This window comes from Nannobrachium achirus, assembly GCF_963921795.1.
Source record: "Nannobrachium achirus genome assembly, chromosome: 7".
NCBI classification, from domain to species: Eukaryota; Metazoa; Chordata; class Actinopteri; order Myctophiformes; family Myctophidae; genus Nannobrachium; species Nannobrachium achirus.
Genome location: NC_137816.1, coordinates 11,390,044 through 11,409,224, shown reverse-complemented (window position 1 = coordinate 11,409,224; position 19,181 = coordinate 11,390,044). Strand labels below are relative to the sequence as shown.

At 42.6% G+C, this 19,181-nt stretch overlaps 1 protein-coding gene across 1 annotated transcript in view; it reads left to right on the top strand.

Annotated features, from left to right (window-relative positions):
* Window positions 1–5,712: 5,712 nt before the first annotated feature.
* Window positions 5,713–19,181, top strand: part of ush2a (Usher syndrome 2A (autosomal recessive, mild)) — a gene marked incomplete at both ends in the record, with an annotated part of 371,709 nt that continues 358,240 nt past the window's right edge. The window contains 3 exon segments of the mRNA XM_080730052.1: window positions 5,713–5,975; window positions 7,670–7,891; window positions 16,824–16,992. Of these exon segments, the coding sequence (XP_080586178.1) occupies window positions 5,713–5,975; window positions 7,670–7,891; window positions 16,824–16,992 (654 nt within the window).

The window sequence follows — 19,181 nt, the reverse complement described above, 5'->3', positions numbered from 1 at the left end:
TGTTGTATGCCAATATGGGCTATTTGCAAGCTCACAATGCGCTGCACCACAGGCAGTTGTGAGCTTCTGCTATTTTCAAACATTTTAGTGCTATACTTTTGATGCCAATACTTTAGTAGTACTTTTACTCAAGCAGGCCTAACATTTTGAACACATAATATGCAGCCCTTTACTTTCATTGTAACAGAGTATTTTTATATTGTGGTAATGTAATGCTACTTTTACTTAGGCTATGTAAAAACATTTGAGTACTTTTTTTCCCCACCACTGCGCGCGCCGACCCCCCCGCACGCGCCTCAAGTGTTCCCAGCAACAAGTTTCCGGTGTCTTTAATAACCGTCTCGAGCGCTGCTGGCCAGATGGCAGCTCGAGCTAATCAGCTTTACTAGCAGCGCCGCTCCGCGGGTTTTCGATGAGTCAACTTCATTCTGCTCGCGTTCATTCGGTCTGCTCGACAAAGGCGGCAAAACAAAAGCAAAACAACACAACTGCGGGGATGTACAGGTTTAATTTATGAACGCTGAACGGCCCTGCTTTCCATTGGAGGAGTGCTGGATGTCAGACAGACAGTCACTTTACAGGCAGGCAGACAGGTGTGGTTTTGAGACATACAGGCAGTGAGGCAGTTGTTTTTTTTTTTTTTGCTCCCTGTCTGTCGCCTGTCAGCGTCAGAGCAACGTGTTGAATGTCCGATATTCAGAAGAGAGAGAGGAGTGACCACCGGCAGGTAAACAACATGATATATATTTTCACACAGCATAATGTACTTGGCTGTTATAGGGCTTTCTGCTTAGATTTACATACAGTATAGCCAGTGGTGGAAAAAAGTACTCGCATGTTTTAAGTTATTTTTCAAATGGCCGAAATGTATATAGGGTGAAGTGGTTAATGTATGTTTTGTAAATAATAATCAAAATCTACAAAGTAACTAGAAACTAAAGTTTTCAAATAATTTTAGTGGAGTAAAAGTACAATATTTGCCTCTGACATGTAGTGGAGTAGAAGTAAAAGTAGGCCTACTTAAAATTGGAAATACTCCTAAAGTAAAGATACCTCAAAATGTTACTTAAGTAGGCTACAGTACTTGAGTAAATATACTTAGTTACTTTACACCACTGCATAATTCTAGGCTATTATATGGCTTTCTGCTTAGATTTACATATAGCTATTTGTTGAGTGGAATATCAATGGAGGCAGTAGTACCTGTTTATTACACCACTTGGTAGCTTTCCAATCCGTTTAGCCAGCGGACATTATGTAGAGGGTGTCCGAGTAATTCAACACTATACATGTTTGCACTGTGGGCCTCTTCTCTGTGGCAGATAAAATAGGGAATTGAGCCAGAGGAGTATTGAAATGAAGAGAGCTTTAGCCTGAGCCTCAATTTCCTCTAAACTTGTGTGAAAAACCATTCTATATAGGTGGGGAAACCCGGAGTCTGGGTGCCAAGGCAGAAAGACATGTTTAATTCAATTGAAAATGAAGGAGAGAGGAGAAAGCAATGTATCGGTATCATGAGAGCTGTGCCTCCATCAAGCCTGAGCATTCCAGGGCTTTGGCTATAGGGAATTTAGCCTGCATGGCATTTTAGACTGCTCAGATTTGTCTCATATCTGACTGTAGTCTGACCACCTCCTCTCCCTTTTCCTATCTCTTAAACATCTCTTCATTTCACAATTTCTCTCTCTCTCTCTCTCTCTCCTCCACCCCACCCCCTCCCCCCTTTCCCTCCCGCTCTGTCTCCAGGTTGTGTGAAATCCTAGCTATCATCTGTGGGCTTTGGCTGTGGCGTGTATGTATGTATGTATGTGTGTATGTATGTGACAGTGTGACGGAGAGCTAAGCTGGGTGGCCTCACCCCGGGGCCACTCTCGGAGCCATGAAACCATGACAGTCATCACTTATTTAAACACCCCTGGAAAGCGTCTGGAGGAATCGCCAAGTCTAGAATCGCCAAGTCTAGAATCCCCAGGGAACGCTCTAGAAACCTGGCCTGGGACTCTGGATCCTCGCGCCACTCGGCAGCCTCAGGCAAACCCGTCTCTAGAACCTTCTGAACCTAAAGGCCCGGCCTGGACCAGAACGAAGGAAGAAAAAAGAGCAGGTGATAAAGAAAGTGGGAAAAGACAAACATGGGGCAGAGGAGTGAACCTAACGAGGACGGAGAGAGGAGGAAAAACAGAGAGATACGAGCAAAGGAATGAACACCAACGCAAAATGTGGGAAGAGCTCAAAAGTGTTTTGAAGAGAAGAATGCAGGGAAATGTAAATGGAGGTTGCGGGATAGAGAGAGGCTTCCCTTTTACTCTGTCACTTTCAGAAGGATTACATCAATCCAAAAGGAGTTTGTGGTCCTACGTGTGGCCGATCACTGAAAGAAAAGATGGAGTTGGACGGAGGAATGAAGTGTTGGTCAGAAGGATGAGGCTGTGGGATGTTGTCCTGAGGTTGTTTGTCGTCCTCAGCATGTGTCCAAACCCTGCTTCTTCCCAGGTAATTGTTGCCTATCATATACCACCTACAATTTCTAATGCATTGCAACATGGTGGAATTGGAATGTATAAGACTTGATCCCTTTCAGTATGGATCAAATACTAGTCCTAGTGCCGAACTGAATTAATTAAGTAACTATAACCAACTAACTGGGGACAAGGACTGACAAATACAGAGATATCCATATATTGGCATAAAAGGGACAACAGATACAGATACAGTATACAGGTAGGGGTGGGCGATACTGGCAAAAAGCATTATCACGATATGCTTCATGCAGTATCACGATACACGATATTATCACGATACTGTTTTATGCGAGTTTTTAGGTTTATTATGATTATTAGACCCACACAGATATTCTATAGATAATCTATTCATTTTTATGCTGCAGATAGAAAGATAGATAGCCTAATCTATGATTTTTTAATGATAACATTCAGATTTTTGATTAAACAATTATCATTTTTTACCTCAAAATATTTACTAGTTGGTGTGATGATGGTTCAGGTCATTCAAATGGGTCCCAGAAATGTTTTATGGGTTCCCTTAAAATGTTTTTTTGAGTGTTGTGAGCTTGTAGATCGGCTATTTTCAAAACAATTTGGCGGGACCTCTCTGGGGGTCTCGACCCACAGGTTGACAACAACCCATGCCTTACCATTGAAACTTCAGGGAAAACAAATTACCTTATGACCAACCAAAGTCAGGAGGTTTGTTATGATACAAGCTTTCTTTTTAGAGAATTACTCACTCATTATCATCCTAGCTTTTAGCTTTTCTACTAACAATAATGGCATGGTTTTATAACTAAGCCAATTATGTAATAGACGCGATTTCACCGCGAGACGCGACGACACACGCATGCATCAATGGTGAAAACATAACAAACAAAGCACTTTACAAATCGCAGCAAAAAGCTACTTGTTTGTAGTTAATAAAAACAGAAGCATGGATTTACAAGGTGATCTAAATCATCTCATCAATACTGCCAGAGTGGAGACTCCAGCACAGCTTTGCAAGCAGTGAGATGGCTGATAGCGATAGCAGGACGGATAAGTACAGTAGTTTGCGTCCTGTTAGTTTAATGCATCCATTATGAAAAATATGCTCCAAAGAATGCAGGCCAAGCTGCATCCCTGCTTTACAAAGTCCCGTGAAAGTGAAACTAAATCGTGGGCCAGTGTGCCGTGCTGCTCGGTGCTCCTCAGCTCCTGCACACAACTCAGTCAGTGCTGTAGACACTCTGTAGCCTGTCTGCGTGCTGCCCGGGGGAGGGGCCGTGAAAGCAGGGGACAGATCCCCAAGCTATACGACACGTTGAGCCGCGACACGTTATAGCTTGTAGATCTGTTCTTTTTGGCGAATTACACCACCGTACTATAGAAGTATAAATTAAGCAATCGAGCTGCGACTCATGGAACGTGCACTCGCTGTATATCCAGATTCCAGAGCCTTTTCTAAATGACTGTTTGTATCACGAGAGAAACGATATTCTGAAATGGCCTATCGTGGCAAAGCTGTATCGCCGAGACGATAATTATCGTCATATCGCACACCCCTATATACAGGCATATATAAGTCTGATCTGTGGTACAGCGTAGCCATAGTGTGGATAGGTGCGTAGCGGCCCTCACACAACTATTCGAACCTCTAGTTATGATACATTGCAGAAACACAGAATACGCTTAAATGCTGCATTAAACACCACATAATACCAGTAAGACGGTCAGGGTACCTACCTATGTATGGATAATTCCTTTTCTACTCCCTAAAGGGCGATGTTGCACTGAAACAATAAAGACTGACACAGTATGTCCATATATGGGCATTCTCAGATATGGGCTTAATATTGATGACATCAGGGATCTTCATAGATAACACAGAACATCAGAGATAAGACAGAATATGATGAAACACTGCATTTGGCAGATCAAATACTGAAACAGTGCATATAGATAGACCAGTGTGGCAAAACACTGCATGATAAGACGCTGAATACGTTGGAACACTATTATGACAGATACAACTCTGAATACATTTAAACACTGTATAAGATAAATACTGAACAAACTGGAACACTGCATATGGTGAAACTCTGAAACACAACACATAATAACATAAACACGCTACAGTGTGTGATAAAATGGCATATCATAGATATGCTTTATCTATCTATAAATGCGACAAATCTCTGTCTGTCTGTCTGTCTGTATGTAATCTGCGTATCTCGAGAACCGTTCGTCCCACCGGCTTCAGATTCGGCACGCGCGTTCCCCGCCGCGGAGTGCAGTGCCGGGCGTCGGCCCGACCCGACGTGCGGTTTTCCTGAAACGGCGTGAAACGTTCGGAATCTCCGTATGTGGAGATGATTGTTGAATCAGGCTGTTTCTGAGGAAACCGGCGCAAGCGCTGACTCATTGTGACATCACTTCATAAAAGGCTCTGACATCACATACGCGACATGAGTCAACACAAAATGCCATGGTTACGTATTGAATGTCATCAGTATGACGTGTTCTGATGTTCATATATGGGCTTAAATGGACACAGGCAAACATATGTCCTGTGTCCAATCTGTCCATATATGACAACAGGTATAATGGGGTTTGCATTAAAGGGGGAACCGGCACTGTGTCTGCAACACAGTCGGAGGCACAGACAGATACAGAGACCTCCATAATGGGAATAAAGGGACACAGACAAACAGATACAGAGATCTCCATTATGGGCATAAAATGGATGCAGACAGACAGATACAGATACATATATGAGCATAAATGGACACAGGCAAACAGATGGTCAATACGGGTCCTACAGAGATCTCCATATATGGGCATAAAATGGACGCTTAGAGACAGATAACTCCATATATGGGCATAAATGGACACAGGCAATCAGATGGTCAAAACAGGTCCTACAGAGATCTCCATATATGGGCATAAAATGGACGAAGACAGACAGATATCTCCATATATGGGCATAAATGGACACACGCAAACAGATGGTCAAAATGGATCCTATGACAACAGGTATAATGGGGTTTGCATTAAAGGGCGGGGCATTCATTCCCTATTTACATTGTTCCCGAGTTGGCCAGGTCGCCGACTAGATGCTCGGCCGCGCCCGAGCTTCTAGTTATGATAAAATACTATTATGTCATAGAACACTGCACATGTTGAACCACTGCATGCAATAAAACATTTGCATATGAGCCAGATGTCCCCAAAGTCTCAAGCCCTCTTTTCAATTCGTGTTGGTGTCCAGGGTAATTTTCCACGGTTGGAGAACATCGCTGCATTCAAACCCATCTCCACGTCCCCTGATCGCTCCACCTGTGGGTTTCCAGTGAGGAGCAGCTACTGCCAGCCCGCCTCCACCCAGGCTGATCTACTGGGATGTTCTCTGAACTTCTGTATCCAGGAATGTCCCTACAGGTCCTCCACACCTCCACATGCCCCACTGCTACTGCCTGCATACAGGTGCGTATCATGGTCTTTTCCAGCTTAGTTCAGGTCAGCTCAGTTTCAGTTCATAAACGGAACCCATACAACTGTGAAAAGTGATGACTCATCACTAAACCATCGTTTTTTTGGGCTGTTTTTAGCCCAATGAATGTTTTTTGTGCAAAACAAATGCTTGCAATGGATTCAGAATAATTAAAAACACCTAGTTAGACCCCTCACATCCCACTTAAAGCAGATTTTTTTGGGAGTAATGTTTTCCCTTATAGTAGTGTATAGTAAGTGAATGAGACCCAGAATTACCCTAGCTGTCAAATTAAGAACACATTGGTGAAGAAATCGTTTGGTAACACATTTATTCCCAGGTTTTATTAACTCTCAAATACCTGGAACGCGCCCGAGTCGCGTTAGATTTTAACAACTTTAACCATTATAGTATGCTTTAACTTTAGAAAAACAGCAGATATACAAGCTCACAGCGCGGCACCGAGTGCCGCGCTGCGAGCTTGTAGATCTGCTATTTTTGAAAAATCGTGAAAATGTGTGCAAGTCTTTGAATATCTTTGACCCGATCTTTGACCCGACTTCTAAATCCTTCCTCTAAATCAGTGGTTCTCAAACTTTTTCATGTCAAGGACCCCCAAAATTACAGGTATTTAGCCACGGACCCCCATCTCAAAATATGTTGTTCCAGGGACCCCCCAGAAGCAAATATTTGAGTTACAAATGTGTGCTTTTAAATAGATATATTCAAAGACTTGCAAAGAAAAATCATGATTTTTCAAAAATAGCAGATCTACAAGCTCGCAGCGCGGCACTCGGTGCCGCGCTGTGAGCTTGTATATCTGCTATTTTTCAATAGTTAAAGCAGTCAATAATCCTAGGCCTAAATGTATCCCCTGACTATCTAGGAAGCCAGTCTCCACAGACTCCACTCACTGCCTTGTTCTCATGGATTACTGCATCTGGTGGGCAGTCAGTGTGTGTGTCTCTAGGAACATTAGGGGGGGGAAATGTTTTGGTCTGAACGCCTCCTTTAAGTGAACGTTGTCCTCTGTATTTACCCATACTAATTATTGGGAAACACAGAGCAGTGGGTGCTATTAGTACAGCCCTCTGGGAGCAGCTAGGGGTTAAGTGTCTTGCTCAGGGACTCTTCAACACATAGGCCGGGGCACAAACTGGGGACCTTCTGTTTCCCAGATGGCCTCTATACCCACTCAGCTATGGCTGCCCCAGTTCCATGGTTTAATACGCACTTGTGAATTCTCAGTTTCGTATTGATAAATAAAAAGAACGTATACATTGCAGTGGTCTAGTTAGTTTGATGGTTAAAGCTGTGTCTTTGTTTTGTTGTGCCATTTAAGATTCATCCTAGTTCCACTGACATAAAGTCCACACTAACCAAGCACTCTGAGATTTGCAAGAATTTAAAGTGCGTTATAATTAAAATGCATTATTGTTATTATTATTATTACCCTTATTATAATTTACCACTCAGGGTGTAAAAGCGACATACTGTTTTTATGTTTGTGTCACCAGAGAAGTCTCCTCTCTGTGAGAAAATCATTGCTGAAAATAGCTGATCTACAAGCATCACAATGAGTTGTGAGCTCATTTACTGTATGCTGGGATGTTGTCGATGTCGGCGGCTGTGACATACCTCTGAGAGAAAAGTTTTAATAAACAACATGTTAATCTCCTTCATTCAGGAGTTCCTGTGTAATGGAAGACTCTGACACTCATCCTGAGATGCACACAGAACACAACGTTAGTTCCAGTACCAGTTCAGAAGGGGTTCTTAATGGAACCAGGAGTGTCGTGTTCCAATGGGTCCAGGGCGGGTGTCTGGTCTCACCTCCAGCCCAGAACCTCGGACCACTGGGATCCCTCACCCTGGCTGTCTGGATCAAACCAGCTGCTTCTGGAGAGATGTGAGTTTATTATTATTAAAGATTTGTTTTTGAGCTTTTATGCCTTTATTGATAGGACAGTAGACTGGCAGGAAATGGGGGAGAGATGGGGAGTGACACGTGGCAAAGGTCGTCCAGATCTGGAATCGAACCGGCGACGCCGCCAGGCATCCATGCCTATGTGGCAATGCCTAAGTAGACCAGCGGGCACCCCAATTACTATTATTATTTTAAAATAATAAAAAGAGCGTTTGCTAAATTCCTAAATTGTAAATTGATGAATGCTGTTTACAATCATATTACACATATTGTTATTTAATAGCTGGCACTTACTGTATTACAACTACAACGTTAATGAATCAAGTTACACATGTGTTGTGTAACAAAGACCAAAATGATCTTGACTTGGATTAACCTAACATCAGTATTAGTGTTCAGTCAACTCAAGGACCTACCTGTCATGTCCTACATAGATGTGGTGCCTCTGTGTATGTGTGTACATGTGTGTGGGACTGTGGGTGTTTGAGAGAGAGGGAGAGAGAGAGAGAGATGATGAGATTGTATTGGTGTGTCTTGGTGTCCCACGTAGAGCTGAGATGGTGCAGAGTTACACTCAGATCAGTTGGCAACACACACACACACACACACGCGCGGTTGCTAACGCACACGCACGCACGCACGCTCGCACGCACGCACGCACGCACGCACACACACACACACACACACACACCTCACAGATCAGTTGGCTTTAGTTTCTGGCAACACTATCTAGTCTTCCAGCAGAAACGGAGATGACCTACCTGATCATCACTCCTATGACGTAGTATACAGAGAACTAAACATAGATGAAGAGCATGCATGGTGTTTACATGTACTGACTTCCTGCACTGCAGCATGAGCTGTTGAAATTTAAGTCACTACTGTATGTCCTGTTAGAATATTGTAACTCTACACACTGTGTGAATGCTGTGGCAGCACACAAGGCAATTAACCAAAAGGTAATTACTTTAGTAAATCACAGTATCATATACCCAGGCTTTATTTGTCCTGGATGAGGCGAGCGATGAAAGGGCAGAGAGGCTGAGCTGATAACCCCTAGGGCTGATACGACAGTAGCTGACCAATCGGAGCAAGCTGCCACAGCATGCTGAACAGTTACTGTGAGCAGTGTCACTATGGTAGGAACTGAACTGAACTGAATGTCAAACTGCAACAGTTGTTGCACTTTGATCAAATGTTATTTTCACGTTGTATAGCTTAATGAGGCTTTGGCTGTGTGATAAACAAATGATCGGCCAGGTATTCGTGGTCCCACAAATGTACGCACACAAGCACGCATGTAAGCACGTATGTAAGCACGCACGCAAGCATGCACACAAGCACGCACGCACGCATACATACACAAACACACACACACACACACACACACACACACACACACACACACACACACACACACACACCGATGTGTGGTAATAATCTGTATAATGTCATAAGAGAACATAACTTTGTACTGTAAAGTTAGTTGGGTCAGAGTCTGGTGGCTTTTATGAACCCAGGCCAACATGGATGATGAATCACAAGAAGCGACAGAGAATACATGGAGGATGGAGTTCTGCATGTTAGGCCAAGCTAACTAAAACCTGTCACTGTGTGGATTTGTTTACATAATATTTTAAGAGATTTAGGGCACTTTAACAGCCATTTGAAGAGGGTCAGTTGACGTCTGTGCTTGACTGTGTTTGTCCTTTGTTTGTAAGAACTAGTTGCGCGCGCAGGTCGGTACCAAAATTAGCCAATGAAACCAGCGCTCCCCAAAACAACAGGTTTGGGGATTGGTGGGAATTGATTACCGTACATGATACAGTCACCTGTGCATTTAGTCTCAATGTTTGTAAACAAGAAACAGGTCTATAATGACATAGCCAAAAATGGGGACTCCAGGTTGAGTTGCTGAGCCCCCTGTCATCCTATTATTGCATGACAGTGATCAGATGTTATTGCATGATCAGATGTTTGAATTTTATCTACTATTTGTGAGCAGAGACCATGACAGACTGAACATGACACTCGTTCTCAGTCTCTCTTCCTCTCTTCCACTCTCTCTCTCTCCCTCCCCCCCTCTCTTTCTCTCTGCCGTTGTGTTTTCTGTCTTTTGTTATCGTGGCTGTCAGGGCTGCCATCAAAGACCCAGATGAAAGGATGTCTCTGTCCTCACCTCTGTCCATCTCTCTTCACCCCCCCCCCCCCCCCACACACACACCTCCTCTCCCTCTTTATTTGGTTGTCCCCCCCCCCCCCCCCATGTGAACAAAGAACAGTGCCAGCCACCTGTTGTATCAAACCTTATTTACTATGGTTTAGCTGGGGTTTTATTTCTTATCAGAATGAAGTTTTGATTGTTTTTCCTGGTGATGATGATAATTGTTTACAGTCCACAACAGATAATCAAGTTGCAAAAAACAAACAAACCCTTAATTAATTTGTTTTACAAATGACATAAACCTTATGTGATGTTCATCATCACACACCGATGATTGTCAGAATGCATCTGAACAATATTCAGTTCAGTATATCAATATTTTATTTATTTAGTTCAGTGCAGGTCTGTTACCTTTCTTTCCGTTGCACATGGGTCAGAGAAGTGGCATCACCTACACCTACAGTACTAACCTTCTCTACAGTCAGGTCATGTGGTCCCTTATGTCAGACTTTGGCTGACGGTTGGTTGCTCCAGTAACCGTATTCACATAAAAAAAGTATTTATGTTTAATAACCATCTTCCCAGTTCCCAGCTCAAACAGGACTTCAGACTCACTCCCCATCTTCCAGCACAATTCTTTCAGCTCCACCTCACCCCCTATACTTATATTATTGTATCAGTACTTACTTACTTATAGCAGGGGTTGACACTAAGGTCTCAGAGGCACTTGCCCATCGGGCAAGTACAGGTCATGTTCAACTTGCCCGAAGGTAATGCTCACTTGCCCGAAAAGTAAATCGTCCATTATAAAATGATAGGTAAGATTTTAATTACCGCTCAATTCATCACTTATTTCAGCGACAGTAAAAACAGCACATTATAGGTAAATAGTGCTCTTATTTTACATTCCACAGACCAGAAGACACAGCGCACTGGCCACGTTCAGGTGTTTAGACAGATATCTGGTGTTGTGTTTATAGACATTTGTGTCCCCTCTCAAATGAGCACTTGCCCTGTCGGGCAACCTGAAAGCCAACTTCACCTGCCCTGATGTTTTATTTACCTGCCGGGGGCAGGTGGGCAAGCTTTAGTGTCAATGCCTGTTATAGTGATACAAATTGTAACAGAGAGGCCCCCAATTACAAATCTTTGCACATTATAACCTTATAACCTGATTTAAATATTGATTATTTGCATAGCATTGACACTTTACATATAGTAAATGCAATATATAGAGAAGTATAATTTGTATTGTTGAGTGAGGATTGATAAGTTAACATAATGTATTTGCTGCTGGCTTCCAGTGTAATCGGGCTGTAATCGAGAGGGGTTTTAATGTGTGTTTAGAGTTGCTATGGATATTGTTTTTGTATACTCATTGGTGGTGTAGTTCATGGAGTTTTAATAGATGTTATGAGTTAATGTTATATGTATCTATGTATTTGTATTATTCATTAGATGAAGCTACCCCTTGACACGGTGGAGTCCACACTAATTGCCTCCAGCTGAGTATAAAAAGCTACCATTAACAAACGGATTGAGTTGGTGGTAGGATGACAGCTAGGCACCACCATGTCACCAGTGTGGAGAGCTTCCTGTGTTCATGTCTTTTGTATTTGTCGGTGAACAATCAGAATAAGTACACCTTTTTGGTTAAGCTGGCCGATGGCCTAGGCTCCATAAACAGACCAAGATTCTCTTTTGGGGTTTTTATTTCTCCACACCCCCACCAATCTCCAATGCAGTTTCTTACAGTGCAACCAACATAGCAACAATTATACTGGTCAGAAAGGGAAGGCAAAATAAGCCTTGGCTTCAGCCTACACCTTTTCGGTACCACTATGCACTAGTGGACTAAGCTAAATGTATGTATTTCTTTCCTCTTTTAAATGGACTGAAATAAAGATTTACTACTAAATGCAAGAAAAATGCACTTGGCTATGCCCTGTTCAAAGGGCCCTGGCAGCTCTCTGACCGGGCTGTCAGCATCTTAGCCCTGAGCATAACTGAAGTACCTGTGCCTGCCTTAAATAGGAGAGGATCCTACCACAAACACTGAACCTTACAATAAACTGAATGTTTTAACCCAGTAAAGTGTGTGTATCATTTTAGAATCATTTCAGAATGCATTCATTAATATTGACATTAGTTAGGAGGACAAGCCACACTATCCACAGTCACTTCAAACTGTTGCTTCCCAACTGGCCGGTGTTAATTAGTAATCCGACGCAGCTGTGGTGTGTGTTTGTGTGTGCAATGTCCTTAAAGTGTAGGCACCATGAAATTTGCCTTGTAAAACTGTTGACACATGTCTCTAAAGGTCCCCCTAAGTATTTTTAACATATATTTGAGTCATATTAGTTTGGAAATATATAGTTACATTTGAGGTTTATAAATTAATAAGACCAACTGGGGCCATTTTGGGAAATAACTTCGGAAATAAAGTTGTCGCGTGAAAATGACGAACGCAAGAGAATCTCTCCTGCCCTCTTGTCTCGGTGAAATGCAAGCTGGACACGCCCCCCTTGCTGTTTCCTTTGTCAGCACGGCTGCACGGACTGACAGCGCAGCGGTGGAAGAAGTACTCATATTTTGTACTCAAGTAAAAGTATCAACAAGTAACAGTATCGATACTACAATGTAGAAATAAACCGTTACAAGAAAATGTCCGTCACGGACTGTGGGCTTGTAGATCGGCTAATTTCAAATGGCCGATGTATATATAGTAATGAATGAATGGTTTGTAATAATAATTAAACAAAGTATTTTTAATAACTTTTTTTTAAAAATAACTGCAGGGGAGTAAAAGTAGCCTACAATGATTTGTTTTGAGATGAAGTGGAGTAGAAATAAAAGTACTGAAATGTAAAACACTCCAGTAAAGTAAAAATACCTCAAAATTGTAGGGCCCTACTTAAGTACAGGAGTAAATGTAGCCTACTTAGTTACCGACTGCAGGCGAGCCGATTAGAAGAAGAGCTGGTCGTGGCTATCTCCGCCTCAAAGTACATCAATACTTGAGTAAATGTAGGCTACTTAGTTACTTTACACTCAATGATGACAAGCCTCGGTCAAAGTGCTTGGTTTAGTACTTGAGTAAATGTTGGCTACTTAGTTACTTTACACACGAGTCCCGAGCGTAGATGCGAGCGCAAGCCTCGGTCCAAGTGCTTGGTTTAATGTTTTATTTTAACTCTATCTTCTAATTATTATTCACTTATCCTCACAAATAGTCGCCCTGTCCGGCTGTCCCCTATTTATCTTATTTTGTCATGATGATTTGTCCCAGGAACGGCCCGGGAAAGAAAAGCTCCATAAAAATCACCGAGTCACAATGGCTTGTTCATCCCCCACATGAACCTCTCATCGCGGCATGAACAGCGAACAGCAGCCGCTATCCACAAAGCCTGGAGCGAAGTCAAAACCCGCCCCTCGCGACTGTAGACTCGTGCGAGCTGTGCTTCAGCATGAATACAGCGAAATCAGTCCCATCAATTACAAAACATAACACAACGTGTGATATATCATACATATACATATCGTTGGTCATCGTAAAAAAACAGGAAAAAACCTCCATAACCAAACACCGAGTCCCCTCTGTTCTACTAGTTCTACCCACGGATGAGCCCGGCCACTCGGCCTGGCAGAGCTCCAGTAGCCGGCCGCTCTAGCAAGCCTGGAGCGAGTCAAGACACGCCCCTCGCGACTCTCTTGTTTCAATATGAATATAGCGAAATCAGTCACGTAAATTAATAAAATAATATAACGAGGGGACAGAATTCAGATCGTTGGTCACGGTCATTAACAATGTTATGTATTTATCTTTATTATTAAAGTATACAATAGCGTAATTCCCACAGCCTTTTCCCATTCACTTTTCATTGGGTCACGTGAGCGTGTTCTACAGATTACGCACTGTTTTGGCTCGTCACATTCCGAGGCGGCTGGGCGGTGCCTCAGGAGTTGGGACTTCCTTCTTCCTACAGCTCCCAATATTAACCCTTTCAGGGTATAGTTGCATTGGCAAATATGTTCACAACTATGTCACTGTTCTATTGACACAAAGTAGTGCCCGTTATGTTACCCTTCCTTTAATGCAGTGGTGTCGAACTCATTTTGGGGTGAGGGCCGCATTGGATGAAAGGCGACTTGATGAGGGCCGAACCAGTCGCGGATCGGATGGCATGCACACTCGTGCACATGTTCGCTCTGTTTTTCTTCCTGTCGTCTCAGCCACTGCTGTAGCTAGCAGTATAGCAGTATATCATTTTACAAATTGTGTTCATTATTAAGTAAAATAGCTACTTTCATTATTGGTATTACAGTTGCAGTTAGGTACGAGAGATGCTATTTGTTTAAAGGAGTAGTCATCCCCAAAAGGATTTTTTTTCTTTGATTACTCACGCCATGGAGACTTGATTTCAATAATATATTTTTATTTTATTTGTCGCATTACTAAGACAAAAATCTGATAATAGTACACTTCCCCCCAATGATTCCGGATGGGGACCCAAATGCATTTGGGTCCCCATCCGGAATCAATAGGCATGCATTTATTGTTATCAAATTTCTGTTTTAGGAATGAGTCTCCATTGGCTCCATGGCATTTTGGGGGTGAACTACTCCTTTAAGAAGTGCCAATAAGAATAAACCGTTTGATAATAGAACAATTCAATTCCTGATAGTCTCTGCTATAATTTGTAAATGGCTAAAAAAATATATTATTGATGCAGGACAATAATTATTTTTATTGTATTTTATAATAAAAAGAATAAAAGTAATGAACAATAATGGCATATTCAGAAAATATCTGAATAATAAAACTTTTACATTTTATTATTATTATATTTTTTAAATAAGTTATTTTCTTAACAACATTAATTTCCATGTCTAATATGTGTAATCTTTGAGTACAGTTCGAATATTGTAGGTATGTTCAGGTATTAATCATAGCCAGACCCCCCACCCCATTCCTAGCAATGCTGTCATCTTCAAAGAGAGAGAGAGAGCTGGTCACTTAACATTCCAATTAATCAACTCAATCACTGCCAGGTGGGAGAAACCTAGCCTGCAGTGAGGAGACATTAGTTAGGTTAATTCTTAAAACAATCATAACTCTTGACAGGAATGGGCTAGAGACTTACTTTTTTTTTCTAAATGCTCAGAAATGTATGCTCTGCAAGGGGGGCCGGATTGAATCATCTCGCGGGCCGGATCCGGCCCGCGGGCCGTATGTTTGACATCCCTGCTTTAATGAGAGCGCATAGGTGTATAGGGCACGGGCTGCCCCGTGACACACCCTATCAAGGCCTCTGTATTCCAGCCGCTAAATGTATCATTCTCACACAAATATACTGATGCAAATGTAGAGGCCAGTTATATTATCCACATATATGTTGTTTACTTGTTCACATGCTGCTTGCTTATCAACATGTATGTTAGATTATGCTGTTTGCTTGTTCACATACACTGTTTGTTATTTAGATAGATAGTCATTTTAAAATGTGTGCATTTTAGCAAAGCTCCCTGTGAAGTTCCAGGAATAAAGTGACTCATATAAGTGGCTCATAGAAGGCAGGCCAAGCCCTGGATTACATGATACTAAACTATGTGACAGACACAGTGACTGCCAAACGGTTCACCGCCACAAATACACTCATTGTGTGTGTCCTTAAAGACACAAGGTGAAATTTGATTCATGAACCTTTTAGTCTAACTAAACATTTTCAATGATAGAAACAGAAACATTTCCACTCAGTAACACTTTAATTCAGGGTAAAAACTAGAAAGATGCAAGTTGCACCGACACGAGTCGTGAGGAATCCCCTGGGAGATGAATTCCGTCTTACCAATCCTGTCTGATTGGACATCAGATTGTCCAATCAGAAAAGGAACAGAAAAGGTTCCGTACAAAATGTATCCATTTAACTCAATGGACTTTTGGGATACAGAAAAGTTAAATGAAAACAGGTTTACTTTAGGTGACAAAAGTTTACAGATTAGTTTTTAATGACAAAGGTTTATACATCAACCACACACACACACACTAAAAAGGAAGTAATCATGCATTTTGTTTGATACAATTAAATGAATGGTTATCGTAGCAATAACCATATCAATAACCAAATCCCCATAAAGTGTGTTTTCGAAGTTGAAAACCTCCAAGTTGAAGAAATCAAATCATGTGGATATTCTTGCCGATGGCAGGATGTGTGAAGTCTTGAAATGGCACATCTGTACGTGTATGTGAAACTGCACAAGAAATTTGGCGCAGATCAGTCCAGTGGTTTGCAAGATTATCTCTGGACAAACACAGTCAATCAACTGAACCTCTTCAAGATGGCTAGCTTCTTGCAGAGCCGTGCTGTTAAATAACCCTGTTAAACAAATCCACGCGGTCACAGGTTCTAGTTCTGGCCCTCAAACTTGACCTAATATGCAGAACTCCATCCTCCATGTATTCTCGCTCTCTCTTCTTGTGATTCATCATCCATGTTGGCCTGGGTTCATAAAAGACATGATTTCCTATAAAATGTCACTGATGGTGATTAATATGACACTGTGTGTGGTTTGCCCTCAGAGCATCAGGAGAACCCTAGTCATGTAAAATATTGATATTCCATGTGTAAATGTCAGGAAGACTGTGTGTGTGTGTGTGTGTGTGGGCGTGCGTGCGCGCGTGCGTGTGGACCAGCTCTTCTATCCATCCAGTCTTTCGGTCCTGCTGACTTGTGTGTTTTCTCCTCTCAGGGTGTTGTTGGAGAAGAGCTCAGGGGTGCGTTTGGTTTTTGTCCTAATGGTGTCCGGGCGGGCAGTGACGCTGCAGTACGGACAGCCTGGCCATCAAACGCCTCTGAACGTCAGCTTTATCACGCAGGGGAGAATCACCCGTGACAGATGGACACACCTTGTACTTCAGGTAACAGACTTGAGACGTGCTCATTTACCTTTGTTGTTGTTAGTTTTTCGTTTGTTTAACCCATTAATGAACGACAGAGTGCAATCTAGTTTTATTTGGAATGACATCCAATGAATCCATTTTCGGACCACTTGGAAGGGTGCAGTGTCTCTTCTGGCGTTGCTGGCTATCGGTTACTTGCGCCAGCGTATCTGTGGCGTATCTTTCTTTGCTTACGCCCGTGGCCAATCAGGGACCAGCATTGTTGGTGACGTCACCATCAACAGCCAATGAGAGACCAGCATTCTTGGTGACGTCACCAACAAGAAGTGCGACCTGATATATAAATGACAAGGCGCGCTCTGCTGGTGCACAAGTAGGCCATACATGGCCATGAGTGCACAAGGCGCAAGTTGGCACCTCGACACGACAGACTGCAGTCTAGTTGTTTGCGCCAGCAGGGCGTGCAAGTACTGCGTTCGGCTGCTTATGTACGTATGTACGTATGTCGGTAGCCCAATCAGGGACCAGCATTTCTGGCAACGTCATCATTAACAGCCAATGAGGGACCAGCATTCCTGGTGACAATGTCAGCAGAGTTTGGTATATAAGAGCGCTCTCGGTAATGTCGTCATTAACGGGCGAAGACATTAAGGACATGTGCTCTGCTTGCGCACAAGTAGGCTATGTGTGGCCTGCTTGAGCGCGAGGCGCAAGTTGTCACCTCGACAGAGTGCAGTTCTAGTTTAATTTGTTGTCAGCTGTGCTCTGCTCTCACAGCTGACAAGTTAACACTGCAGGGACATCAAAGTCTCCCGCTTGCTCCGCCTAGCACCCAAAACAAGCTCACCCTTTTCAATCCTACAGCCTTTTCAATCGTACTGTGACATATTCATATACACATACTATGGCGTTATGAAAGTACCTAGTATATGTAGAACAACCATAGAACATACGGTACATACAATGGTGTTACTTATGAGTGGCCTCACAACCATGGAGTCTCAGGATTTGTCCACTGTAAGAAGTGTGTGCTCGCGGCTCACGCAGTGGTTGCCATAGTGATCAATTGACCATACATGGGAGAAGACCGGCATCGGCTTCACGGAAGGGGAATCGCGCTCTTTCGAACGACCATCATTTTGACCGAAGGGTTAGCGACTCAATTCATTTTGATCTGTTTTTGGGCTCTGGCTTGCCTTAAGCCTCTAGCATAGTCCAAGGTGAAGAGCTATCACGTTGCCGCAATGTAATTATCTAGCTATCACCTAGGCCTTGGTATACATTTTTAGGTGATAGCTAGAAAACTACACCGCGGTGATGGCTCATCACCCCAGACTGTACTATGATAGGGACAATAGATTATCATCACAGTCCGTATGATCGTGTAGTCAAAAGCTTATAGGGAGAGTTCATTCTCTGGGGTTCGGCAATGGCTAGAGAATATGATGAGCACAGTCCAGGAGGTTTTTTTGGAAGACTCCTTGAATACTATCCTTATATTATTGCACCATGATCTCACTTCCAAATCCTTGCATTTATTGTCCACTTTACCAGCCTGGTGTTTTTTTTTAGCCTGGTGTGTGAAAGCAAGGTTTCCATTTGACCTACAGTGTTGTTCAGAGCGTTCACATCAGTATGAATGTTCTTAGTACTGACTCTTAGATAATTCCCTTTTAACTGTCTGTGGCTTCAATAGATGATGCCATGATTCTCACTCAAGGCTACCTGGAGTTATGTCTTGAAAACAACTGCCATCTCTTCATGAAAGGGAGAGAGCAGCTCCACCTTGAAACCAAAGGGGGCAGTAATGCTCGTTGGCATGTCGGCGCCGTCTTTGGGGTGAGGGGGTGGAGGCACTGTGATTGGAGGATGCAGCGTGGTTTTGTGGTCATTTGGGTAGAATTTACACCAGAAAAAAAGTATACCCAGGTTAGTATTGTAGGAGTCATAAGTTACATTTTCCATTAATTGTTACAGGAAAAGTCCTCGTGTTAATTGATATTAAATTAGAAAGGGCACAAAGCCAGCAACAGTGATGTTTAACTCATATTATGTGGTTTATATTAATCTTTGTACCTATAAGCAGAGCCATCAGGTTTATGTTGAACTGTTTTGCCAGGGCATGTGAAATAGATGCCCCCTTCCCTCTATCTCTCTATCTTGTCTGCTCTTTCTCTCTCTTTCTCTCTCTCTCTCTCTCTCTCTCT